Below are 27,445 nucleotides of genomic sequence, written 5' to 3'. Positions count from 1 at the left end.
GTGTTTGAGAGTATCAAAATATGTGACGTTTATGGCGGTACCCTTTGATTGTGTTGACTTACAAGCTTAAATTACTTACACCACCAAGGGACCCCCCAGGGGGTCCACAACTCTTTTGTGGATACGTGCGTAGCGAGCATGGGACCCCAAGCTAATGTGGCCCCCCTTCCTTTCCTGGCTGCATACTTTCCTTTTCCGCATCCTTCCCTATCCCCCATCTTCGCCCCCCCCTCCCCTTACCTCCGTCTCTTTCCTTCCTTTTCTCCCCCTCTGGGAGTATGTTTTGTGCCTACGTCTGGAGACGGATGCTCGAAAATTCTTTGCTTTCTCTGCTTGCATGTCTTCATCCTCCCTTTGTCCTTTCCTTTCCTTAACTCTTCTCTTCACCCTTTTCTCTGCTGCGGCATTTGAGACCTCTCTTCTTTCCTTTCCCTTTCTTTGTTTTTCCCTTTCTCTTTTTTCCTCCCTGTGCATGTCTGAAGGCCGACCCACGCATTTTCATGCTTAGCCGGTGACAGGGTAACGCGTAATTCCCCGCCCCGGGTAGGCAGGTAGGACACGTACGTACCCCCTGGTAACGGCCAGGCCCAGGGAGGGGTGATTACCCAAGCTGATACCTTCCGAAAGTGCCGATTGGTCCCTCCATCCGTTTGTCGGGAGGTGTGTACAATCACCTAAGGCGGGAGTGCCCTCAGAGAGGGCCCCCACAAGGTAGGAGCGCACCATTGGAGAAGCCGGTAATCATGGGGGATTCTTCCGCAATGGTTTCCTCATCTTCCACTATGTCTGCTCACAAGCGTAAGTTCACTGAGTCTCAGCTACAGACAGTTCTTCCATCATTGCCACAGTTCCTTGTTGTTTCTCGGTTTGACGAAGGTCACGACTTCTCCACGGTTAACCCTTTCATTATTCAGAAAGGTGTCGACGCAATTGCAGGTCCTGTTAGTCTTGTTCCAGATTACGGAATGGCACCTTGTTGTTAGAAACAGTCAGTGCCCTCCAGGCACAAAAATTGCTGTGTACTTCACTGCTCCACACCTTCCCTGTCCAGGTTGAAGCGCACGTGGAGTCGTTCATACTCGCTCTCTCGATGGATTGTCCGACGAGGAAATTCAACACTACCTGTCTGACCAGGGCATAACGGTTGTTCATAGAGTCATGAAAAGGGTTGACACGAACATCGTTCCGACCCGTACTGTCTTCTTGACATTTGACAGAGTTGAACTCCCATCGAACATAAAAGAAGGCTATGAGATAATTTCCGTTTGCCCCTATGTCCCAAACCCTACGCGTTGCTATCGGTGTCAGCGGTTCAATCATACCAGCCAGTCCTGTTCCAACCCGGCCAAATGTGTTAAATGTGGCAAGGATGCCCATGAGGGTGCTTGTCCACCTCCATCCCCTCGTTGCATCAACTGTATGGGTGACCACACTGCTTCCTCTCGAGATTGCCCCATTTTTAAAGACGAAAAGCTCATTCAGGAAATCAGAATGAAGGAAAAGGTGTCGACCTGTGCTGCTCTAAAGCCCACTGTGCCTCAGATAGGAAAATACAGCACTGTCCTTGCCTCTCCTCGGCCAACAAAGGAGGCAGCCACGCAGACTTGTGATCTCACCTTTAGTGACACGGTCGTCAGATCGCCCAGCGCAAAGATCGCCCGTTCAACCTCCCCACTTTCGCCTGCTCACTCTATGGCTCACCCTTCATCGGGTTCTGCTAAATCTCGATCCCAAAAGTGAGACACCCGGACTTCCAAAAAAGAGCATACTCGTGAAGATTTTTATGTACCCCAACTTCTCAACCATCGGTTCCTCCTTCATCTAAACATCATGTTTCCAAGAAGGCTAATAAGAAACCCAGTTCCTCTCCTTCTCCACCACGGCGTGTCTCATCTTCAGCACCACCTGGTGGTCACCGCCCTCGGCCGTCTTCTGTGCCGCCGAGGCACACTGCTGGTGGCCGATCAACTGGCTGATCGCTGGTGGCAGGAGCTGCTCCTGAACAACCTATGGATCAGGATCTTCTGCCTTAGACTGAATGCCATTCCATGCTGTCGGTCGCAAGCTCTGAGGAGTCGTTGAGTTGACGGCAACCTCGGTCACATTTTTTCATTTTCTTTCCACCCTATGTCTATTATCCATTGGAATATCTGCGGCATTTGAGCCAATCGGGATGAATTGTCGATCCTCTTACAAACCTACTCGCCGGTCATCTTCTGTCTTCAGGAAACAAAGCTGTGTCCCCACGACCGCTTTGTTTTCCCCCATTTTCAGTCAGTCCGATTTGATCTCCCCTCTGTTGACGGCACTCCAGCACATGGAGGACTCATGATTCTTCTCCATGATACTCTCCTTTATCACCCAATCCCCTTAAACACTTGCTTCCAAGCAGTCGCTGTCCGTCTTTCCCTTTCTGGATACACCTTCTCTCTTTGTACTGTCTACATTCCACCGTCCACACCAATGGCACGAGCTGATCTCCTTCATCTTCTTGGTCAGCTTCCACCCCCCTATTTGCTGGTTGGGGACTTCAATGCCCACCACCCGCTTTGGGGATCTCCACATCCTTGTCCACGTGGCTCACTATTGATAGACGTCTTCCACCAAGCGGATCTTGTTTGCCTCAACACTGGGGACCCTACATTTTTGTCTGCCTCCACGACATATTTCTCTCATTTGGACCTTTCGGTTGGTACTGTTCCGCTAGCTCGGCGCTTCAAATGGTTCGCCCTTGCTGATACACACTCGAGTGACCACTTCCCATGTGTCCTTCGGTTGCAGCCACAACTGCCATATATGCACCCGAGACGCTGGAAGTTTGCTCAAGCAGATTGGACACTTTTTTCGTCTCTAGCGACATTCGATCACCATCACTTTCCTAGCATCGACGATGAGGTCACTCATATTACAGACATTATTCTTACAGCTGCGGAACGTTCAATACCTCGCACCTCCGAATTGCCCCGGCACCCCCCAGTTCCTTGGTGGAACGAGGCATGCCATGACGCAATACATAAGTGGCGGCGTGCTCTTCGCGTTTTCAGACACCATCCTACTTTGGCCAACTGTATCCGCTATAAGCAGTTCCGTGCGCGGTGCTGTAGCGTCATCCGCGATAGCAAGAAGGCAAGCTGGGATGTCTTTACTAGCTGATTTAACACTTTCACTCCCCCCTCAGAAGTTTGGAGTCGGATTAGATGGTTATCTGGTGCACCTAGTTTCTCCCCGGTCTCTGGGCCCACTGTTGTGCATGATACATTAGTGGACCCCGTCGCAATTTCTAACTCTTTGGGTCAACACTTTGCTGAGATTTCGAGCTCTTCAAATTACCCGCCAGCGTTTCTCCCGAAGAAACGTGCAGCGGAAGAGCGACCTCTTGCTTTCTCCTCTCAAAATCGCGAAAGCTACAATACTGTTTTCTCCATGCGGGAACTCCAGCATGCACTCTCTTCTTCTCGCTCCTCCGCCCCAGGACTGGATGGTATCCACATACAAATGTTGCTGCATTTATCATACCATAGTCTGCGTTACCTTCTTCGCCTTTATAATCGAATTTGGACCGACAGTACTTTTCCCAGACGATGGCGGGCAGCTATCGTCGTTCCTGTTCCGAAACCTGGAAAGGACAAACATCTCCCCTCTAGCTATCGCCCCATTTCTCTCACGAGTAGTGTATGTAAGGTTTTGGAGCGTATAGTGAATTGTCATTTAGCTTGGTGGCTGGAGTCCCGCAGTCTTTTAACACCTGCCCAATGCGGTTTCTGAAAGCATTGTTGTGTAGTTGACCATCTTGTTGCTCTCTGCACTTATATCATGAACAATTTTCTCCAGAAACGCCAAACAGTAGCAATATTTTTTGATTTGGAGAGAGCATACGATACCTGTTGGATGACAGGCATCCTCCGCACACTGTTCTCTTGGGGCTTTTGCGGTCGGTTGCCCCTTTTTCTTCGCGAATTTATGGCAGAGCGCACATTTAAAGTGCGGGTGAACACTACTCTCTCCTGTACTTTCTCCTAAGTAAACGGGGTACCCCAGGGCTCCGTGCTAAGTGTTGTACTGTTTGCCATTGCCATAAATCCAATTATGGATTGTCTCCTTCCTGATGTCTCAGGCTCCCTCTTTGTGGACGATTTTGCGATCTACTACAGCTCTCAACGGACCAGCCTTCTTGAACGACGTCTTCAAGGCTGTCTCGATCGCCTCCACTCTTGGAGCATCGAAACAGGCTTCCGCTTTTCTCCCAGTAAGACCGTTTGTGTTAATTTTTGGCGTCGTGCGGAGTTTCTTCCACCTTACTTACATCTAGGACCTGTCAACCTTCCGTTTTCGGACGTCGCTAAATTCTTGGGTCTTACGTTTGACAGAAAACTGTGCTGGTCCTCCCATGTTTCCTATCTTTCGGCTCGCTGTCTGCGATCCCTCAACACCCTCCGTGTCCTGAATGGTACCTCCTGGGGAGCGGACAGAGTTGTCCTTCTCCACCTCTATCGCACCATAGTGCGCTTGAAATTGGACTACGGAAGCATAGTTTACTCCTCTGCTCGGCCGTCTATTCTTCGGCATCTCGACTCTATCCACCACCATGGATTACGTTTAGTGTCGGGAGCTTTTTACACCAGCCTTGTGGAAAGTCTTTATGCTGAGACTGCTGAACCTCCACTGTCCAATCGGCGAGCTGTCCTTCTGAGTCATTATGCTAGCCATTTGTCTTCCATGCCTGCTAATCTGGCCCATGACATTTTTTTCGACGCCTTCTTGGATTTAGGGTATGCAGGCCGCCCTTCCTCCCTACTACCACCGGGAGTCCGCTTCCGTAAACTGCTCCGTTCTCTTCCCTTCCGCTTTCCTAAAACTTTCTTGACAACTTGGAGTACAGCACCGCCTTGGCTCCGTCCCCGGACCTGCCTGCTCCGTGACCTTTGTCAGTTTCCCAAGGATGGTACCCCTTCACTTGTTTATCATCGGGCATTTTCTGCTCTACGTGCACAAATGAAGGAAGCCACATTTATTTACACTGATGGCTCAAAAACATTGTTTGCTGTAGGGAGTGCCTATATTGTTGGCAACACATCAAATCGATTTCGGCTTCCCGACCAGTGTTCGGTTTATACTGCGGAGCTTTACGCTGTTCTCCAGGCTGTCCAGTACATCTGTCGCCATCAGCGGATACAGTATGTTATCTGTTCAGATTCTCTCAGCTCTCTCCTCAGTCTCCAAGCTCTCTACCCTGTCCACCCTCTGGTCCACCGGATTCAGGACTGCCTACGCTTGCTCCACTTGGGGGGCATCTCGGTGGCGTTCCTCTGGATCTCAGGACACGTTGGTACCTGTGGAAATGAGGCGGCCGATATAGCGGCCAAGGCTGCAGTCTCTCTTCTTCGGCCAGCTATTCGCATGATTCCCTTCGCTGATCTATGGAGTGTTTTATGTCGTCGTGTTGTTCTTTTATGGCATACACATTGGTCGACACTTCTCCATAATAAATTGCGGGACGTGAAAGCTCTTCCCTGTGCTTGGACGTCTTTCTCCCGAACACGTCGTCGGGAGGAGGTAATTTTAACTAGACTCCGGATAGGGCACTGTCTTTTTAGCCATCGACATCTTTTAAGTGGTGATCCTCCCCCACTCTGTCCCCACTGCTCTCAGCTGTGGACGGTAAGACACCTTTTACTTGAGTGCCCCTCTTTTAATCCGTTACGCGCCTGTCTACAGCGGTCACCTGAAATATCGTCCGTTTTAGCAGATGACGTGCTCAGCCGATCGCGTTCTCGAGTTTATTAGTGCCAGTGGGATGACGTCAGTCATTTGAAGCTCTTTTTGGGGACAACCAACCCCTTTCTGTAGTGGTTTTTTAAGCTTTCCTTCCGCTTTTAGTTTCTCAAATTTTTTGAGTTTCGTTCCCATTGCTGCTGGTTTCCATTTTCGTTTTTTACCTTTCCCTAAGTCACAGACCGGGCACTAATGACCATAGCAGTTTTGTGCCCAAGGGACTGTAGACTTTAGTATTTCACATAAACTTCAACATGGTACTGCTATGCTACCCCTTCCTAAAATTGTGTGCTGAAATGAGATTCATTCTGTCAAACATTTTGCCCACCACACCTAGAATAGATTTTTGTCACCTTGCCAATTTTTGCGATATCCTGACGTAAAAAGGGGGGGGGGGGGGGGGTTCTTAACAGAGTGAAAACAAAGGGATCCTGTAAGGTTCTGTTTTCACCAGTTGAGGTATGGAGCACTAAAAATTATTTCATGAACATGAACATGTAATCATCTGCGTGTAGAAGAGATCAGTTTTTTTCATACTGCCACATATTAAAGGCTTTTTATCTACTTTTACAACATGGTCTGTTTTTATTTAGCTCTTAATGATGTGGCACTTGTTGTGCAATCAAGATTTAGTACCTTCAAAAACTAGAAACATTCATTCCTAGATTTATGATACTGCCCTCAGATTATGTGTTATTAGAAAGTCAAGTAAAAGGTAAGCAATATGTACTTATTTTTAGCTGTCTTCTTCATTGTTCCTCTTTTTTAATGGAAAAAAACCTCTGCATGTTGAGGTTACTCTTACTACTTCTGGCCACAGTTCGTACCTATTTGGACCTTACTTTTAATATATGACATATCTGTTTGGATAAGTGAGCTTGACAACTGTGCAGCAGGGTAAAGGCGTGCCTATATTTTAAAATTGCACTTCATATCACACATTATCTATCATAGGAAAAGTATTTTGTAAATAATTCTTGAAGAATATTTTCATTATGTGCTGTGATTTTAGGATTGTGCAATGGCCTGATGATGTTACTTGGAACCGAAACTGGTAGTCATTAGATAAAACAAATTGCGATTGTTGGACAAAGCAAATAATTATTTTCTGATGGAATATCTACTTACGATATTTTACATCATTAGGTTCTGCGGCCCCAATCCTTCTTGCCATGTCTAGAAGTATGGCAATATTATCTTGGAGAACAGCTTTCTCATGGTCCAAGCTATGATTTGGAGGTTATTCAGCTTGACTCTCAGCAAGAGGAGGAGGCTGAAGCTGCTGACGGAATTATCAACAAATCAGCTCGTAAAGTTGTCACTATGGGGTAAGTAGCATCTAGAACTTACTTTTTCAATAGTAGGTTCCAATTTCACGAGTTCTTCCTTAACTTGAGTACTTCCTCATGCCTGAATTTCCTCCTTGGTGATTGAATCTGTAGAACATATCCGAATGAATAATGTAGTAACAATGGAAGTTCATGGATGGGGGGAGGAAAGGTGACCACTTATAGGAGACTGGTGTATGGCGCACAGGAATACACAATATTTGTGTAGCTTTTGAGCTCTTGCACTATCTTGAGTAGGAGCACCCCCCGCCCCACCTCCTCCCCAAACACACACACACACACACACACACACACACACACACACAGAGTACAGTTAGACTAAGGAATATTTATTATTGAAAGTAGTTATCTGGGTTGATGCAGGTGGGAGAGGTGATGCATGAGGCAAGGTGGGAATGGCGGTGTATAGGCATGGGAGAAACTGAACAGTTAAAACTAATAATGATATTTTAGTTCCGAAATAGTGGTATTTTTAGTATTTGTTTGGTCTCAGTTGTAAAAGGTGGTTCTTATTTTTTACTAACAACAGAGTAAAAAAAATCAATTAGCCATAGCAGAAGTGCTAAACTTGTTCATTTTGAAATAAGCATTTTTTAAAAAAGAAGTTTGAAATATTGTGTCATTATAGGAAACAGGTTAGTGATCAGTGCTATTTTAATAACAATGCTGACAAAAAAGAGCAACAAGCCCATGGCAAAAGAATTCATAGAGCATTGCTGAGACAATAAGGTCCCTGTTGCCACGTGTCACGGCTCTAGGTTAGGTATGCGTGTACATACAGTGTGTAAGATTTGCTCATACATGATAGTTCTTTGCTGTCATCACTGAACATCTGTTGTATTGGAGAATGGCACCATTCCCAGTCTGGAAACCCCCTGCGGGTCAGGGGGTAATAACAAGCCCGAGGCATTATTGCCTGTCGTTAGAGGCTACTTGCTGAGACAATAAGGTCCCTGTTGCCACGTGTCACGGCTCTAGGTTAGGTATGCGTGTACATACAGTGTGTAAGATTTGCTCATACATGATAGTTCTTTGCTGTCATCACTGAACATCTGTTGTATTGGAGAATGGCACCATTCCCAGTCTGGAAACCCCCTGCGGGTCAGGGGGTAATAACAAGCCCGAGGCATTATTGCCTGTCGTTAGAGGCTACTGAAAGGAATCTCCCTCCCTGTTGTTCCTGCACCACCTACTTCAGGAGCAACACCCCCCTCCCCCTCCCCCAACCATTGGGGATGTCAGTCCCCACTTCTCAGTCGGAGAAGTGTACGTCTTCTTCGACTCCTCTCACTAGGAAGGGGTCCCTTGGGCCACTCCCTTCCCAGGTCCCTACCAATGGTAAAGCTGCACCAGCCAGTGGCTGAAACAACCGGAGGTAGCTGGTCGTAGGGCTTCACGGTCCTCCTCACTCCCTGAGACTGAATCAGTGAAGCCCTCCCAGCCACACAAACGTCAGGGGCAGTGAGGAAAACCAAAAGAGAAAAAGACCCCCAAAAAACAAGCCACTGTGGTGGCACCCACTCCACCGCTACCTACAAGCTCTGCATCTGAGGATGAAATGGCATCTGCTGAGGACCTAGATCTCGCTGGGCCCTCAGACACAATGGATGTTGATCGCACAGGTACTCGTCTGGTGGTAGCAGGTGGCCCCAAAGTGTAAACTGCCTCCTTGAGTGTTTCATGCCATCCCAGTCTTACAATCAAGTCATCCTCCAGTGGAATTGTGGTGGTATTTTCCATCACCTGGCTGAGCTATGGCAACTGTTAATCTTTACACCTGCTTTCTGCATTGCCCTCCAGGAAACCTGGTCCCCAGCAACGTGGACCGCCGCCCTTGTGACTACAGGAGATATCACAAGAACAATAGAGAATATAATAGAGTGTCAGATGGAGTTTGCGTCTATGTCCTGAACTCAGTATGTAGTGAACCTGTGTCCCTTCAAAGTCCTCTTGAATGTGTGGCTATCAGGATACAGACAACGCAGGAAATAACTGTCTGCAACATATATCTCCCTCCAGATGGTGCAGTACCCCTGAACCGTATTGGCAGCACTGATTGATCAGCTCCCTAAACCTTCCCTACTTTTGGGAGATTTTAATGCCTATAACCCCTTTTGGGTGACACTGTGCTTACTGGCTGAGGTAGAGATGTCAAAAATTTACTGTCCCACCACGACCTCTGCCTCTTAAATACAGGTGCCCCCACACATTTCAGTGTGGTACAGGACACATATTCGGCCATTGATCTCTCGGCCTGCAGTCTTGGTCTTCTCCCATCTATCCACCAGAGAGCTCATGACGACCTGTGTGGTAGTGACCATTTCCCCGTCTTCCTGTCATTACCCCAGCATCATGACCACGGATGCCTACCCAGATGGGCTTCAAACAAGGCAGACTGGGTAGCCTTCACCTCTGCTGTCACCGTTGAATTTCCCTCACATGGTTCCATCGATGTTGTGGTTGAGCAGGTCACTACAATGATCGTTTCTGTGGCGGAAAATGCGATCCCTCTTTCTTTAGGGTGCCCCTGGCTAAAGACAGTTCCTTGGTGGTCGCTGGAAGTCACTTAGGCAATTAAAGAGTGTTGGTTAGCTCTACAGCAATATAAGTGGCACCCTTCCGTAGAGCACCTAATAGCCTTTAAGCGGCTCTGTGCCCACATTTGGCAGCTTATAAAACGACGGAAACTGTAGTGTTGGGTGAGGTACATGTCGACCATGCTGTACGTCACCTTCCCAAGTCTAGGCGAAGATCAGAATATTTTTGGATACCAGACTCCAAAAGGTGTCCCTGACGTTAATATGAAGGGCATGTTATGTACCAATGCAAATGTGATTGCCAAGCACTTTGCTGAGCACTACGCTCGAGCCTCTGCGTTGGAGAACTATCCCCCCCCCCAGCCTTTCACACCCTCAAACGGCGGATGGAAAGGAAAGTCCTCGTTAACTACATGCCACAGTGAACCCTTTAATGCCCCATTTACAGAGTGGGAGCTCCTCAGCATCCTTGCACATTGCCCCAACACTGCTCCTGGGCACGATCATATCCACAGTCAGATGATTAAACATCTTTTGTCTGTCTACAAGGGACATCTCCTCATCATCTTCAACCAGATCTGGTGCGATGGCATTTTCCATCGCAATGGTGGGAGAGCACTGTCATTCTGGTACTTAAACCCGGTAAGAACCCACTTAATGTGGATAGCTATCGGCCCATCAGCCTCACCAATGTCCTTTGTAAGCTGCTAGGATGTGTGGTGTGTCGGCGGTTGGGTTGGGTCCTGGAGTCACGTGGCCTGTTGGCTCCATGTCAGGGCGGCTTCCGCTAGAGTCGCTCTACCACTGATAACGTTGTGTCCCTTGAGTCTGCCATCCAAACAGCCCTTTGCAGATGCCACTACCTGGCGACATCATAACTTCGCCACATTGTATGAGTGGGGTCTCTGGGGCGCACTCCTGATTTTTATCCCAAACTTCCTGTCGCTCTGTACTTTCTGTGTCCACCTTGGTGCCTTCCATAGTTCCCCTGTATTCAGGGGAATGGCATTCCACAGGGCTCCGTATTGAGTGTGTGTGCCTTTTAGTGGCTATTAACGGTCTAGCAGCAGCTGTAGGGCCATCGGTCTCACGTTATCTGTATGCAGATGACTTCTGCATTTTGTATTGCTCCTCCAGTACCGGTGCTGCTAAGCGGCACTTACTGGGAGCCATTCACAAGACGCAGTCATGGGCTCTAGCCCACGGCTTCCAGTTCTCAGCCGCGTAGTCTTGTGTCAAGCACTTCTGTCGGTGTCGTACCATTCATCCAGAACCAGAACTTTACCTTAATAATGACGATCCACTCACTGTAGTGGAGACATACTGATTCTGAGGACTGGTTTTCGACACCCGATTGACTTGGTTACCTTACCTTCATCAGCTTAAGTGGAAGTGCTGGCAGCACCTCAATCCCTCCACTGCCTGAGCAGCACCAAGTGGGGTGTAGATCTCTCTACGCTGCTGCAGCTCTACAGAGCCCTTGTTCAATCCCGCCTTGACTGTGGGAGCCTGGTATATGGTTCGGTGCCGCCCTCAGCGTTGCGTTTACTCGTCCCAGTGCACCACTGTGGCACTCGCCTAGCGACGGGAGCTTTTAGAACGAGTCCAGTGCCCAGTGTCCTGGTGGAGACCAGAGTCCCTCCATTGCAGATCCAACATGCACAACTGCTTGTCAGTTATGTTGTACACATTCATAGTTCTCCTGTGCATCCGAATTACTCTCTCCTTTTCCCCACCCACGGCGATTCATCTCCCGGATCAGTGGCCCAGGTCAGGGCTCACAATTGCTGATCACGTCCGGTCCCTTCTCTTTGAACTGGAGTCCTTCCCTTTACCACCTCTCCTCAAGGTCCATTCACGTGCACCTCCATGGTGTAAACCTTGGCTGAAGCTTCGTCTGGACCTTTCACATGGCCCTAAGGACTCCGTTAACCCTGCGGCTCTCCACTGTCACTTCCTCTCGATTCTCAACATCCACCGGTGCCATGAAGTGGTTTACACCACTGGCTCGGTGGCTGATGGTCACGTTAGCTTTGCGTAAGCTCATGGAGGACATATTGAACAGTACCCGTTGCCAGATGGCTGCAGTATTTTCACTGCAGAGGTGGTGGCCATATCTCATGCTCTTGAGCACATCTGCTCATGCCCTGCCGACTCATTTTTCTTGTGTACTGACTCCTTGAGCAGCCTACAAGCTATCAACCAGTCCTACCCTCACCATCCTTTGGTAGTGACCATCCAGGAGTCCCTGTGTGCCCTGGAACGGTCCGGTCGTAATGTGGTGGTTGTGTGGATCCCAGGCCGTGTCAGAATCCAAGGAAATGAACTTGCTGACTGGCTGGTGAAACAGGCTGCACAGAAACTGCTTCTGGAGGTCGGCATCTCTGTAACTGATCTGCAATCATTATTACGCTGCAAGCTTTTTCAGCTTTGGGAGACAGAATGGCATGATCTCAGTATCCACAACAAACTGCATGCCGTTAAGGAGACCACGAATGTGTGGAAGTCCTCCATTCAGGCCTCTCGCAGGGACTCTGTGGTTCTCTGCTGGCTCGTCATTGTCATCGCTTGGGTGTCTCACAGCTACCTGCTTCGCTGTGAAGACCCGCCTCATTGTCGGTGCAGCGTCCAGTTGACAGTGGCCCATATTCTGGTGCACTGTCCTACTTTGACTGCCCTGCAATGAAATCTTAGGTTACCAGACTCGTTGCCACCGATTTTATCCGACGACACCTCATCGGGCTGATTTAGTTTTACATTTTATTCATGAGGGTGGGTTTTATCATTTGATCTAATTTTTGGCACATGTCCTTTTCCCTGTGTGTCCTCCACCCTAGAGCTTTCAGGGTGGAGGTTTTAATGTGTTGCAGAGTGGCTGACTGGCTTCTTTTTATTCTTATGGTCAGCCAGCCATGGTAGCCTGCTTTCTTGTTTTAATAACTTCTCCCTGTTTCTTGCATCTCTTTGGTTTTATTGTCCCCTTTTGTCCATTTAAGTGTTTGTTGCCTTTCTGTCATTCTTGTGGTTTTTTTTTCTTTCTTTTGTTTTGTGTTGTAAGTTTTGTTTGTTTTCTTCTCACACTTGTGGCATTGTTTTATTCAGAACAAAGAATCAATGAACTAGCAGTTTGGTCCCCCCCCCCCCCCCCCCCCCCCCCCCCCCCCCCCTCCTCTTTTAAACCAACCAACCAGTCTGGAAATAATTTTACGAAGTGATGCAGCAAGGAAGTACAATGTTTCATTTACTTTAAAAGATTAAAGATTTGTCTGCCATCTCTAAGTAATAATAAAAGAGGAAGGATGTTATGGTAAGAGTAATAAATTGAAAACTTAACAATTTGTTTACAGAATACAATAAAAATAGAAAGTAGATGATCTGCTGCCTGTGTCTACATAATACACTTTTATCTGCTTGTAGCCCTTGAAAACACAAATTAAAATGAAAAACAGAGTTATTCAGCCTCAGTTCCACCCCTTTAGCACCGACTATTCATAATGCCCAAACAGTATTATGTTCCTCAATAACAACATGATTTTTGAGCAGAGTTTAAAAAATTAGATTCAGTAAGAGACTACTGGTGATTTTCTTTTGTAGTGTTCAACACTTATCACTTTCGAAGAAAAGCAGTGAATGGTGGACAGACAGTTTTATTTGCTTTTTTAATTTAATATTTTGATTCTGTATATGTTGAAACTGAGAGAGTCAAAATTTTTCAATCTTTGTTCGATTTCTACATTTATTACAGAAATTAAAAAAAAAAAAAAAAAAGGACAGGTTATTTGAGGAACCGGTTCTTTTGAGCAGCTTTAACAGTCAGATTAACGTGGCATAGGAAAAACCGATATAAGAGAAAACCAATTGTTTCAGTGATAACTGCCATTCCTAGCAGGGTACGTTGAGGCAGATCTTTCGCCATATGACCCAGCAGCTGCACAGAAGACGAAAGTAGTTCAAAGGTAAAACATATAAGGGATACATGGGGTGGGGGGAGTGGGGGGGGGGGGGGGGAGGAGATTGGTGGAGGAAAGAGAGGCATTAAGGGGGAGAGTAAGGGAGTAAGAGAGAGGGCTGGAATAATGGGGGAGGGATGACACACACACACACACACACACACACACACACACACACCACACAGAGAGAGAGAGAGAGAGAGAGAGAGAGAGAGAGAGAGAGAGAGAGAGAGAGAGGGGGGGGGGGGGGGGGGGGCAGTGGGAGCAGTACGCAATCATGATGGGGGAAGACGTGGTGTGACAGAAGAGAAACAGAAAAGATAAGGTGAGATAGTGGAAACAGGTTAGCAGAGGTTTAGGCCAGGAGTTACTGGGATAGTGCAGATGTGATTGACAGGACAGTTTCCCATCTGCATAGTTCAAAGAAACTTGTGATGGAGGAATCTAAATGGCCTACACAATGAAGCAGTCATTGCAGCAATTAATGTTGTGATGTGCAGCATGATCGGCAATTAGATAGTCCATTTTGGTCCACTTACATAAAAGGCCTCTGCCATAGTCATGCCCACATAGAAATGCTGTAATAGTAATTTGCCTTATAGCTGATACAAGATGGCCATGCCTTTTATTGGATAGAACATGCCTGTGACTGTACTGACCTAGGAGGTCATGGGTGGATGTGTGAGACAGGTCTTGCACTTCTGTCAACCACGGATGTGGAGTGCAGGATTGAGAGTAAGATTGGAGTAGGTATGAACAAGGATATTCTGTTGGTTGGTTGAGTGACAGAACACTACTTTGGGTGATTTTGGTATGATATACCTCTTCTCAATGCATAATGAGATGTAGTTGAGGCCCTGATGAAGGGTTATAGTTGAGTCTTTCAAGATCAGGGTGATACTGGGTGATTAGAGGATTGCTGGTCGGTAGCTGGTTAACAAATTTATTGGTGTCAGAGGAGGAGATGCCATGGGAGACGTATTCATGGACAAGCTGGATAGGATATTTTCTGTCATGGTTCTGGGTAAGGTTATCAGTATATTTCGACAACTCCTGCTTTCCATTACAGATGAGGTGTCCACAGCTTGTGAGGCAATGTGGAAGAGACTTTTTTGACATGGAATGGGTGACAGCTGTCAAAAGTGGAGATGGAGGTACTATTAGTGGTTGGTTGTGCTTGATATGAAGGGACACATTTATGGAGCCATCTGAGAGATGGAGATCAACGTCTAGGAAGGTGGTTCGTTGACTTGAGAAGGACCAGGTGAAGCTGATTTGAGAATAGGTGGTAAGTTTATGGAGGAAGGAGCACAAGTTGTCCTTTCATGATTTTAGATCATGAAAATGCTGTCAATGAATCTGATATGAATCTGAACCAGACAAGGAGTCTCAGATGTTGAGTGGAAGACGGAAGGATTCCTCTAGATGGCACATAAATAATTTGGCATAAGAAGGTGCGATACAAGTACCCATGGGAGGACAACAGATTTGATGTGGCTTTCGAAAGTGAAAAAATTGTGGGTGTGGATGTGGTTGGCAAGCAGGATAGGGAAAGAGGTGCTAGGTTTGATATCAGGAGGACATTAGGAAAGGGATCACATCCTCAATGATCAACAAGGAATGTGATGGCAACAGGACAGGAACAGTGAAAGGCAGTGATGGGAATTGTTTCTTGAATGTTGTATAGGAGATTAAAGACAATGGTCTATAGCTGTTGGTCAACAAAGACAGAGGCTCTTTCAGTGGCAGCATTGTACCCAGCCATACTGGAACAACCAGTGGGAGGACTTATGGGCCTGGGTTTTGTGTAATTTGGGGAGTAGAAAAAAGTTAGGAGTGTGGTTGGGGGGGGGGGGGGGGTGTGAGAAGAGAGATGGATTCAGATGTCAAGTTTTCGGCTGGACCTAAGGCTCTGAGGAGCTGCTTGCGGTCCTGTTGGACTTCTGGTATGGGATGATGGTCACAGGGTTTGTACGCTAGGTATTGGGAAGTTGGCAGAGACCGTCAGTTACATAGTATCGGGTCTGGACCATTGTAGTGGAGCCTTGTCTGTGGGAAGAATGGATGAGGTCTGGATTAGTTTTCTGGTTACGGCCAGCTGTGTGTTCCATGACTTTAGACTCAGTTGGGAGGGATTTAGAAAAGGAAGATCAGCCATGATAGAAGTGAGGAGTTCCTGAAAGAAAACCAGGCAATGACTAGGCGGAAGGAGAATAAGATCAGGGTTGAAGAGAGATTGAAACTGTTTCACACAAGGCTCTGTGTGGGGTTTTGGTTGCCTGTTGTCAGTGGGATGTGTGACAAAGAAATGTTCCCTCTACAACAGGTAAAGGAAAGAAGATCCTTCCCTGGTTATTGTAAACGCATGTGGACATATGGCAGCAATAGGTGGGGCAGCTTCTTCGGACGGTGCTGGGAATGCTGTTCCAAACTCTGAAGGCGAAGAATCTCGATTGCAATAATAGAATTAAGAAAGCTGTGGTCAAAGAATTAAAGAATTTTGCAAAAGGTGTAGCAGTCATCAGATATAGTTTGAAATTTTATTGTATGATTACAAAGGACCAGATGGGTGAGGGTGAGGGAATGATGGAATGGGAAAAGATGAGGACATTGTTAGCTGTAACAGGCAGAAGACGTGCTTTTTTGGTGTTGCACTGTTTAGCGATTTTGATTACTATAAACTTACATTGCAGTATTCCTCCTTGGTGCACCAGTGTAGAAGTGTGCATAAAATCAGCTAAGTGAAAAATCCATGCAATACACACGTTTGTTTATTTGTAACAGCTGACTTAAGAATTTTCCCTTATGTGAGACTGCGTGTACAAGATCGGGTGCCGATTTTAAAGTTCTACTTTCCCATATTTTTTTTTTGCTCATGTCACCTCTGCGTAATCTTTCATTGATTGTATCAATATCCATTTGTATTGTGATATATTGTGAAATTTTGAACAGTCGCGAGTGTTGCGATAAACTAATCCTGTCATCATCATTACTAAACTGTGCTCTTTAAAAATATTTTCAGAACAGTAGGTGTATCTTTGTTCAAAACAATTGTTCTCTTATTTCACTTTACAGTTTCATGAGAAATAGTTTAGTTTGAGAATTCTAGGATGCTTACAAAGCTATATTTTCATTAAGTTACCAGTATGTTTTGGATATGTAATTTATTTGGTAGCAAATCAGCATTCTGGTTTACGTTTCAGCCAAAGAATATATCACTCTCGAATTTCATTGTGTATCTACACAAATAAATGTGCTTTCTTGAGAATTTTTGGAAGCTACCATTGTCCTTTGCATAATCTACAAGCAATTTGTAGCAAATTGGCATTTGTGATTTAGTAACTGTAGCAGATTTTCCAATTAACATATTGTTACATCTACACTCATGCTCATAAATTAAGGATAATTGCAGAATGTGGTGCCACACAACGTGGCACTACACAAAACTGTTGCTAATAGCATAAGCACATAGGGAACACACACGAAACATATCTTAAATCCACGGTATTGGTGATAAGTTGAGAAAACCGTCTCGAAACAAATGTGCTACAAAATGCCAGTGTTTCCTGCGCATGTATGCCGACATCAATATGGGATATGATGACCATGCACACACACACACACACACACACACACACACACACACACACACACACACACACACACACATACAGGCCGCAGAACAGGTTGACATACTCTGGATCAGGTGGTCGAGCAGCTGCTGGGGTATAGTCTCCCATTCTTGCACCAGTGCCTGTCTGAGCTCCTGAAGTGTCATAGGGGTTTGAAGACTTCAGCGATACGTTGACCGAGAGCATCCCAGATGTGCTCGATGAGGTTTAGATCTGGAGAACAGGCAGGCCACTACATTCGCCTGATATCTTCTGTTTCAAGGTACTCCTCCACGATGGCAGCTCGGTGGGGCCATGCGTTATCATACATCAGGAGGAAGGTGGGACTTACTGGAGCAAAATGATGTCCTGATACACCTGACCTGTTACAGTTCCTCTGTCAAAGATATGCAGGGGTGTACGTGCACCAATCATAATCCCACCCCACACCATCAAACCACGACCTCCATACCAGTCCCTCCATTTCAAGGACATTAAGGTGTTGGTATCTGGTTCCTGGTTCACACCAGATGAAAACCCGGCGAGAACCACTGTTCAGACTATACCTAGACTCGTCCGTGAACATAACCTGGGACCACTGTTCTTGACACCAGACTTTACAGGCTCTCCTGTGACCAGGGGTCAGTGGAATGCACCTAGTAGGTCTTCGGACAAATAACCCATGTCTGTTCAGTTGTCTCCAGACTGTGTGTCTGGAGACAACCGTTCCAGTGGCTGCGGTAAGGTCCCGAGCAAGGCTACCTGCAGTACTTCGGGCCGTCTGCGGTCACTGATGGAGAGATATCAGTCTTCTTGTGGTGTTGTACACTGTGGACGTCCCATACTGTAGCGCTTGGACATGTTTCTTGTCTGCTGGAATCGTTGCCATAATTTTGAGATCACACGGAAGTCCCGTGCTATGACCTGCTGTGTTTGACCAGCTTCCAGTCGCCCGAGTGCTATACCCCTCATAATGTCATCAATATGTGTTCTTTGAGCCTTTTTGATCACACAGTCACCATTAGCACGTCTGAAAACGTCTACACACTTACTCGCTGCACCATACTCTGACATGCACCAACACACCTCTGCGTATGTGGACTGCTGTCAGCGCCGTCGTGCGACGAGCACAGGCCAAATGCACCGCATGGTCATACCCCAAGGTGATTTAAACCTGCAAACTGCCCACCAGAGTGTTGTTTCACCATGTATCAGCATTATCCTTGATTTATGAGCATGAGTGTAGTTTGCCTTTAAAGAGGAGTAGCCCCATATATTATCTGTGTTTATCACAAATTAACTATGTTTTTGAGTTCACTAACAGCTATAATTAACATCAAAATGTTTTAGGAAACTAGTAATTTTTCCCACAGGTTTTTGCACTGCCTTAATAGAAATCTCTTTTTTTGTGTATCTGCTTCAGTTCGTAAAGGGAATTAGCAACTTTTCAGCTAACACATTGAATTAAGCCTGTTGATTATCTTTTAAAGTTATTTGTTCAGTGCCTTGTAATATACTGCACCAGCCAAAATGCAGCCCCACTGTGACTGCTGTTCTCAAATGCGGGATGAGTTGGTTAACGTTATCAAGCAGCTGGAAATCACCCTGACTACTGTTAAATGATCATCAGCTGCTGCAAATCAGTGTGTTGGAAGAGCTTCCATGAGTCGTGTACTTGTGATAACTATACCAGAGATATGTCTAGTACTTTCCTCCCAGTGGATCCTGTCTCCTCTCTAGAAAGTACAGGATCTGTCATTACCCATCCACTTAACCGTGAGTGGCATGGCAAAGGTAGGTGCACTCAGTGTGTATGCCTGGGGGCCTCATACAGCATTTTGAAGAGGCTATTCCAGCAACAATTGAGGGAACAGGGTGCAACAAACTGCAGATTGTGGTGAATATTGGAACAAATGAAGCATGTCATCTGGCCTCCGAGGTCATTCTTGGGTCATTTCAGTGACTGGCAAAGTTGACAAGACCAGCCTTGTGCATGGAGTTTCAACGAAGCTCACAATTTGCAGCATTGTCCCCAGAACTGATTATGGCCCTTTGGTTCTGAGTCTGATGGAAGGAATAAACCAGAGACTTCAAAGGTACTACGACAAGCTAGGCTGCAACTTCCTGGGCATGCGCCATAGGATTGAGAACTGTAGGGTTCCTCTAAATAGGTCAGGTGTACACTGCACATCAGACGCTGCTACTCAGGTAGCTGACTGTGTTTGGGGTGCATACAAGGGTATTTTACATTAGGCAACTCTCCATCCAGTCCAGATAACGAAAGCTGTAGGAAACCGAGAAGTGTCAGTGTAAGATCGAAAGAAATGCCTCCCACAGGTGAGAGTAGTAAAATCCTAATGGTAAACTGCTGAAGCATTTGCAACAAAGTGCCGCAGTTTGAAGTGCTTCTGATAAGCAGTGAAGCTCACATAGTAATAGGTACAGTCAGCTGGTTGAAATCTGAAATTGAAAGCTGTGAGATTTTTGCGGAAAATTTAAGTGTATGTCGAAAGGATAGGCAAATGCGAACTGGAGGTGGTGTATTTGTTGCAATAGACAAGAAACTCAGATCCACTGAGGTAGGAACTGAAGCTGCTTGTGAAATTGTTTGGGGAAGACTCAGTATCAGAGGGTGAGCATAAAATGATTATTGGATCCTTCTGTTGCCCACCAGTCATCTCCTGTTGTAACCGAGAACTATAGAGAAAACCTCAATTCGTTTGTACGCAAGTTCACCAGTCCTACAGTAATCATCAGTGGAGACTTTAATCATCCAACAGTTAATTGGGAAATTACAGTTTTGTTAGTGGTGGGCATGACAAGACATCCTGTGTAACTTTACTAAATGCCTTTTCTGAAAACTGCCTAGAACAGATAAGAATCCCACACATGATGGAAATATATTAGATCTAATGCTAACAAATAGACCTGACCTCTTTCAGGACGTCCACATCAAAACTGGTATGAGTGACCATGATGCTGTTGGGGCAGCAATGACTATCAAAGTACAAAGGACAACTTAAAACAAGCATATAGATATATATGTTCAGTAAACTAGATAAAAAGAATGGTAGTGTTATAATTCAATGAGGAACTTGAAACTTTCAGCACAGGGCAGGAGCATGTAGAGGAACTCTGGGTCAGGTTTAAAAGAAAAGTTGACCATGCACTGGATAGATATGTACCAGTAGAACAGGGAGGTAACCTCCACAGTGCGCAGTCACTGTAAAGAAACTTACAAAGAAACAGAGATTAGGGCATAATAGGTGTAAAACAAAGCATAGGGCTATAGCTAGAGAGATGATGAATGAAATGCATTAGGCTGTCGAGAGCATTGTGTGAAGCCTACAGTGACTACTGTAGTAAAATTTTGTCAAGTGAACTTTCGCAGAACCCAAAGAAATTCTGTTCATACATAAAGGCTGTTAGTGGTACCAAAGTCTTCGTCCAGTCTGTAGTGAAAGAGATAGGGAGTGAAGTTGAGGTTAGCGAAGAAAAAAACTGAGAGGCTTAACTCAGTTTTCAAATGTTCCTTTACAAAGGAAAACACAGGAGAATTGCCCCAGTTGAATCTTTGTACGACTGAAAAGATGAATGAAATAAGTATTAGTGTCAGTGGTGATGAGAAACAGCTGAAATCGTTAAAATTGAACAAAGCTCCAGGCCCTGATGGAATCCCTTTCAGATTCTGTGCTGAATTTCATAGACCCCTCGAAGGGGGGGATGGGCCCAGTTCTTGGAAAAAGCCACAGGTGAAACCTGTCTATAAGAAGGGCACTAGAAGTGATCCATAAAACTAACATCCAGTATCCTTGCCATCGATTTGTTGTAGAATCTTAGAACTTATTCTGAGCTCAAACATAAAGAGATACCTTGAACACAACGACCCTCTAAATGCCAACCAAAATGGATTTCAAAGAAATCAATAATGTGAAACCCAACTTGCGCTTCTATCACATGACATACTGAAGCTATGGATCAAGGCAAGCAGGTAGATGAAGTGTTTCTTGATTTCAGAAAAGCATTTGACTTGGTACTATATGTACACTTATTGTCAAAAGTAGGATCATATGGGGGTATCAAGTGAAATTTGTGACTGAATTGAGGACTTTCTGGTAGGGAGGCCAGTCTGTTAACTTGAATGGAGAGTCATCGTTAATTGTAGAAGTAACTTTGGATATGCCCCAGGGAGGTGTGTTGGGACTCTTACTGTTGATATTGTATAGTAATGACCTTGCAGACTGTATTAATAGTAAAATTAGGCTTTTTGCAGATCATACATTTATCTGTAATGAAGTACTATCTGAAAGAAGCTGCATAAATATGCAGTCAAATCTTGATAAACTTTCCTTCTCATAATATTGTATCCTATGACTGTAATATCAATGAGTCACTGTTGGAATTAGCCAACTCTTACAAATGCCTGGGTGTAACACTTTTTAGGGATATGAAATGGAATGATCACATAGGTTCAGTCGTGGGTAAAGCAGGTGGTGGACTTTGGTTTATTGGTAGAATACTGGGGAAGTTAAATCAGTCTACAGAGGAGATTGCTTACAAATCACTCTTGTGACCTGTTCTAGAATATTGTTATTGTGTATGGGACTTGTACCAAATAGGACTAATGGGGGATATTGAACATATACAGAGAAGGTCAGCACAAATGGTCACAGGTTTGTTTAATCCATGGGAGAGTATCACAGAGATACTGAAGGAGCTGAACTGGAAGACGCATGAAGGTAGACGTAAACTGTCCCGAGAAAGTCTATTAAAAAAGTCTCAGGAACCAGCTTTAAATGATGATTCTAGGAATATACTCCAATTCTCTACATATCACTCGCATAGGGATTGTGGGGATAAGATAAGAATAATTACTGCATGCACAGAGGTATTCAGTCAGTCATTCTTCCAGCACCCTATATTTGAATGGTGAATGGAACAGGAAGAAACCCTAATAACTGGTACAACGGGATGTATGCTCTGCCAAGCACCTCATGGTGGTTTGCAGAGTATAGTTGCAGATGTGGATGTAGATGTCCTTGTGGGAGGATGGGTGACAGCCCAAGATGCTCATTTTAACGGTAAGCCCATTCGGTGGGATACCTAAGAGCTGATGAAAGACCTACCTCACACTACCATGCTACCCCACCTTTGCCTCTTGTTTTTGGAATACATTTTTGTGTTTCTGCATCTTATTTATGCTGTTTATGATATAATGCCAACATTTAAGAACCAAGCAACATGTCTATAACTTGTCAACATTTGTTAATACCAAAACCCTTTTTAAAAACTGTTGTTACTTGCATTCTTGTGTATGTATATGTCTAGTGTATACATTAACTTATATACATTTATTACAGGCCATGGAAGATGTTTCATGAGTAAAAAAACATTAAAAACTGGATGACTAACACCCAGATCTTTTATTTATCATGTATCTGGACAGGTAAAAAAAATCTAATCATCAAGTGGCAGCAGGAGAGGACATGTAAAAAGGTACTGAAATTTGCAAGCTTTCAGCGTCAGTTGTTCTTTCTTCTGGCAGGATGATTGAAGGGAAGCGAAGAGGGTTGGAGCAAACACTCTGATGAGATTTAGAAAATTGGGACATTTTGGAAAAGTTGCTGAGAATTGGGCATCAGGGGAGACTTACCAGACGGGATGAGAAGGAAAGAGTGACTGTTGGAAACTGGTCTGAACTAGATTTGGAAACCTGAGAGCTCAGAGGGTGGAAATAGCATAACGTGCAAGACAGTGATTACTGACAAAACATCATGCACATTTTGACAGTTGCCATCCTTTCCATGTCAGACATTCCCTCCCATATAGTTTTGGCATTAGAGGCAAACATATTTGTTGAGATGCAGACTCTTTAGAGCAATACATCACCAATCTCACCTCAGCGTTCACTGGACTTAATTACCCCACCAGCCTAGTTCAAAAACCTATTTCCTGAGGCATCACATCCAACCCTGCTACAGCTGCTCCCCCCCCCCCCCATCACCCCCCCCCCCCCAAAAAAAAAAAAAAAAGCTGAGGAGTAAACCTCTTGTCACTCACAAGGAGCGCCTTGACTGTGATGTCATAAAAACCAATGAGTTTTACAGCATTTAACACAGTACATATTGTTTACCAAGCAACCACAGTATTGGGTGCTGATGGCAACAGGGACGGGACTGGAGGTATCCATTGGTGAACACAGCAAATAGTTGAATTGCTTAGTTGACAAGTAACTCACAACAGTGCTACAGTGCTAGTGGTGTTGATACAAAGCAGAGGAATGGAAACGATAAACAAAGCAAACATTGCATTATATCTAAAATAGCTGTATCTTAAACAACTGTTGACAAAGTTGACATTTCAACAGAAAGGAACCCAGGGAATTCCACAGATTGAGAAAGAAGTGGCAGATAAAATATTAACATTTCTGCAAGATGAGTCAGTGGAATGTGTGGTGTCATATACGCTCGACTGTGTGAACAGTGTACATGAAGATATGTGCTTAACAAGTGAAAGTGATATTGAAACAGCCATGTAGTTAATCTACAGCTTAGTAAAAAAAAAAAAAAAAAAAAAAAAAAAAAAAAAAAAAAAAAAAAAAAAAAAAAAAAAAAAAAAATTATGAACATATTTCAAATAAGTCTGCAGCAATTTCACTATATAATACGTAGAAAAAACTACAGGCATTCAAAGGAGGACAAGGCACAGTGATTATAAATACTGGTGTTTGCACGTTTCGAGGATGTGTGATACAATTTACAGGATGTGCATGATAGTGACTGGCTACGTTATGCACATCAAACTACATGTGGCTTTGATTTCAATGGAAGCTGTGGATGGTTGCGAAAGTTCAAAAGTGTTATGATATTGGAAGACGTAAGATACTGAAATTTCAAACACGGCATCAACTTGACGATGCACAGCAAACTGTGGAATCTGTCCGAAAATTTCTAGATGAGATAAACAAACTTATTCCATTGTTCAGTAAGGAATTTGTTTTCATCTTCGACCAATTGGGATTCGAAGAGGGAATGCGTGTGAAAGGATTCCTGTAAATTAGAAGTACCAAGGGAGTTGTATCAAGATCAACTACCATCAGTGCTTTAACGTATTCGTATAAAATTACGCCAACTGTTTATCTGGATGGTAAATTGGCTGGAAAGTTATTTATCGTGCTGCAAGAAGTTGGAGGTGCTCTGCCCCATGCGATTCTGTCTCATGTGTGCAGTTGTGCAAGGACAGTAGGGAATATTTTGTCACAGCAAGCAAGAGTGGGAAAATGGGTGTAAGAGAACAACTACTAGTGTATGAGCACAGCTTTTGGCCAGTAGTTGGTCAAAATAACATGTTTTTTCTTGATTCCTGGTCTGTGTACTCCTTTAGAGCAAACTATCTATCCTGAAAAGTGTGGGACATTACAGTTCATACCACCTCTGGACAAATTCTGCCTCTGGATGTTTACTTTTTCTATACCTACAGCTATGCCTTAAAAGATAGCCAGTTTCACGATAACCTCCCCACAGACTTGCGCATTCAGTTGCATGCCATCTCATTCCATCAGTTCTCATCACCCCATTACACCAATATGATACTGTATTTCTTAAGAGTGGATACCTAGCTGAATGTCCTACACTGTTTGTTACTCCCTAGGCGTTTGCCTTCAATCTTGATGGTGTGAACGTTTGTGACCACTGTGGCATGCCATTTTTCACTTGGTGCTCATGGTGCAAGTTCGTGGTTTGTATGGAATATTTCTTGAACGTAGAAGTTGTCTATTTTGTGACATGTAATAGATACATCACATGGAAGGTTGATCTCTGCACCTTCCAGACATCGATTTTTTGTCACCCTCCTAATGCACATGGTGAATCATTAGCTACTACTATTTTTCCTATTGTAATTGTTAATACAACAGTCTCAAATGAGCTTTACTAAAGATTGAACTTGTGACCTTGCACTTAAGGGGTTCCTTGTCAGTATTATCCAGATCTAGAATATGTTAATCAGTTACTTCAACAAGGCTGTGGTGTCCTAAAATCATGCTTTGAAATGAGGTTCATTGTGTCCAACATTTTGCCGTAAACACCTAGAACAGTTCTTTGTCAACCCCAATCTTCACAGTACTCTTGTTAGACACTATGCTGCCTTTGAACATGTTTCTGTACCCTATGGCTCCTAGCACTGTGACAGTCTCTGCTGTAAGACTTGCCTAGGCACCATCCTGCCACCACTTGTACCAGCATTTACGTAAACGCTATTTGGCCTTTTATATTAACATGGCTATCCCCAAGTCATCAGTTAGGATGAATGGGCGCAGGCAGAGGGTGTTAAGTGGCAACACACAATATACTGTTGCAGAGCGTGCCCTACAACTTGACAGTCATGACCTCAATGCCTTTTTCACCACACATGCCATCTGGATTCTTCCCCCAGACACTAGTTTCTCAGAACTCCGCAGGTGCGAACTGGTGTCAAAACGTGTCTTTTGTTCTCACCACCCACGTGGTCTTTATTTACATTAATTTCTTCGATTGACAGCATTTCTCCTCGGTAAGAGTTCAATTCTTCACTCCATTTTAGATTTTTGTACCTTTTATTTTCTGACCTATCTACTTTTCCCTGCCCCCACCTCTACAGTGTATAACACACTTAGCTTTCTGCTCTTAATAACTTTTGCACAATATTTTATCAGTGTTCTCTGTCATGCTTATTGCCCTGTCTTCCACCTTAAAGCTCTCAGGTTTCGCTGACCTTGGGTTCTGGGTGATTTTTCTGAACTCACCGCACTTCCAAAACCTCACCAGTGCTTTTCCTTCCCCCTTCAACCCTTCTGCCAGGAGGAGGAGCCACTGGCTCCAAAAGCTTGCAAATTTCAGTGCCTTTGTATGTGGTTTCTCCTGTTGCCATTTGATGAGAAGATTTTTTATTTATTCAATTATATTTTATTTTCAAAAACTGATTATTTTCATTGATAAATTAAATCTTTTATTTAGTCACAGAGAGAACTTAAAAAAGTGAGTTGCAGCAGCATCAGAACTGATCTCACGACACTCCCTCCCACACACACCAATGCATTTTGTTAGTGAATTAAAGGTTCTTTAGGTGCCTTTCATGCTAGCTTTGATATGTGGAATAGGACTTTGATTTTACAAGGATTACTGAGATAAATCTGTAATGTAATTAATTGCTTATGTTATATTTTGGTTGTTTTCAATTATAGGTATGAAGATGTAGAAGTAAGTGTTCCAGATGCATTTTCTCATTTGTTGGAGGAGATACACAGGTTAGAAACAGAGCTTGGCCACTTACCACAGAAATGGAGGGTTTTGTGGGATAAACTTGAATTACCAACAACTGACTCCCTCACGGTAAGTTTTTATGCCACTGGAATTTTTAAGAACCAGATACGTTAAATAATCTTTTTATTATTGAAAAGTGTATCTGTTTCTTTATAGAGACATGCATCCTTCAGTACACAATTGGTTCGTTACCATGGCCGGTTACTACATAAGCGTTCAACTCTAGAAATACTTATGCGTGGAAAGATGGTGGGTGCCTCAGAGGCTGCACACATTTATTCTCATCCGCACAGATTTGAGCGGTACAACTATACAACACCCACATATTGTGATATGTGCACAAATGTTCTTTGGGGGCCTGTGAAGGTAATTTTATCAGATAACTGGCACCGTTTTCTGATTAATTTGAATAAAAGTTTAGATGGATTTATTTGATTATGTGTTTCACATTTCACATTGTTATTATTTCATATTTTTGCAGACAGGTATGCGTTGTGTGGATTGTGGATATAGCTGCCATGAGAAGTGTGTTGAAAGTGTTCCTAAGAATTGCACAAAGTACAAAGCTGTTGCGGATGGTACATTAACGTCGCAAACCTTAAGCAGGACTGGTGGAGACAGTGGTTCCGGGAGCTCAAGTAAGAAGTAGCTCCTCATGTTTAATGCTTATTTGAGTTACTGTAGGCATTCACTGCAATTTTGCTAATCAAAGGGATTGGATTTTGCAGTAGAATGTTATTTTCTGCTCTGATTTGGTGACTGTGAGTACATGTTGTTAGGTTAGCTTGAATTTTATTTTGAAGTTAGTAATTTGCTTACTGTCCAAAAGACCAGAAAAAATGCTGTTGTATGAGACACATTACCAACACTTAGGGTATAATTTAAGTTATTTCAGAATTTCATTAATGTCATGTGGTGGAAATGTTA

The 27,445-nt window shown here is 44.4% G+C and overlaps 1 protein-coding gene across 2 annotated transcripts in view; it reads left to right on the top strand.

The window, feature by feature from the left end:
- Positions 1 to 27,445, top strand: part of LOC126412073 (myotubularin-related protein 13) — a 251,951-nt gene that overhangs the window by 208,655 nt on the left and 15,851 nt on the right. For both annotated transcript variants that reach the window (XM_050081473.1, XM_050081472.1), the window contains 4 exons: positions 6,919 to 7,100; positions 26,440 to 26,587; positions 26,675 to 26,884; positions 27,000 to 27,156. In XM_050081473.1, the coding sequence (XP_049937430.1) occupies positions 6,919 to 7,100; positions 26,440 to 26,587; positions 26,675 to 26,884; positions 27,000 to 27,156 (697 nt within the window). The remainder of the gene's footprint in view (positions 1 to 6,918; positions 7,101 to 26,439; positions 26,588 to 26,674; positions 26,885 to 26,999; positions 27,157 to 27,445) is intronic.

Source organism: Schistocerca serialis, chromosome 7, assembly GCF_023864345.2.
Source record: "Schistocerca serialis cubense isolate TAMUIC-IGC-003099 chromosome 7, iqSchSeri2.2, whole genome shotgun sequence".
NCBI lineage: Eukaryota > Metazoa > Arthropoda > Insecta > Orthoptera > Acrididae > Schistocerca > Schistocerca serialis.
This window is presented reverse-complemented; position numbering and strand designations above follow the sequence as displayed.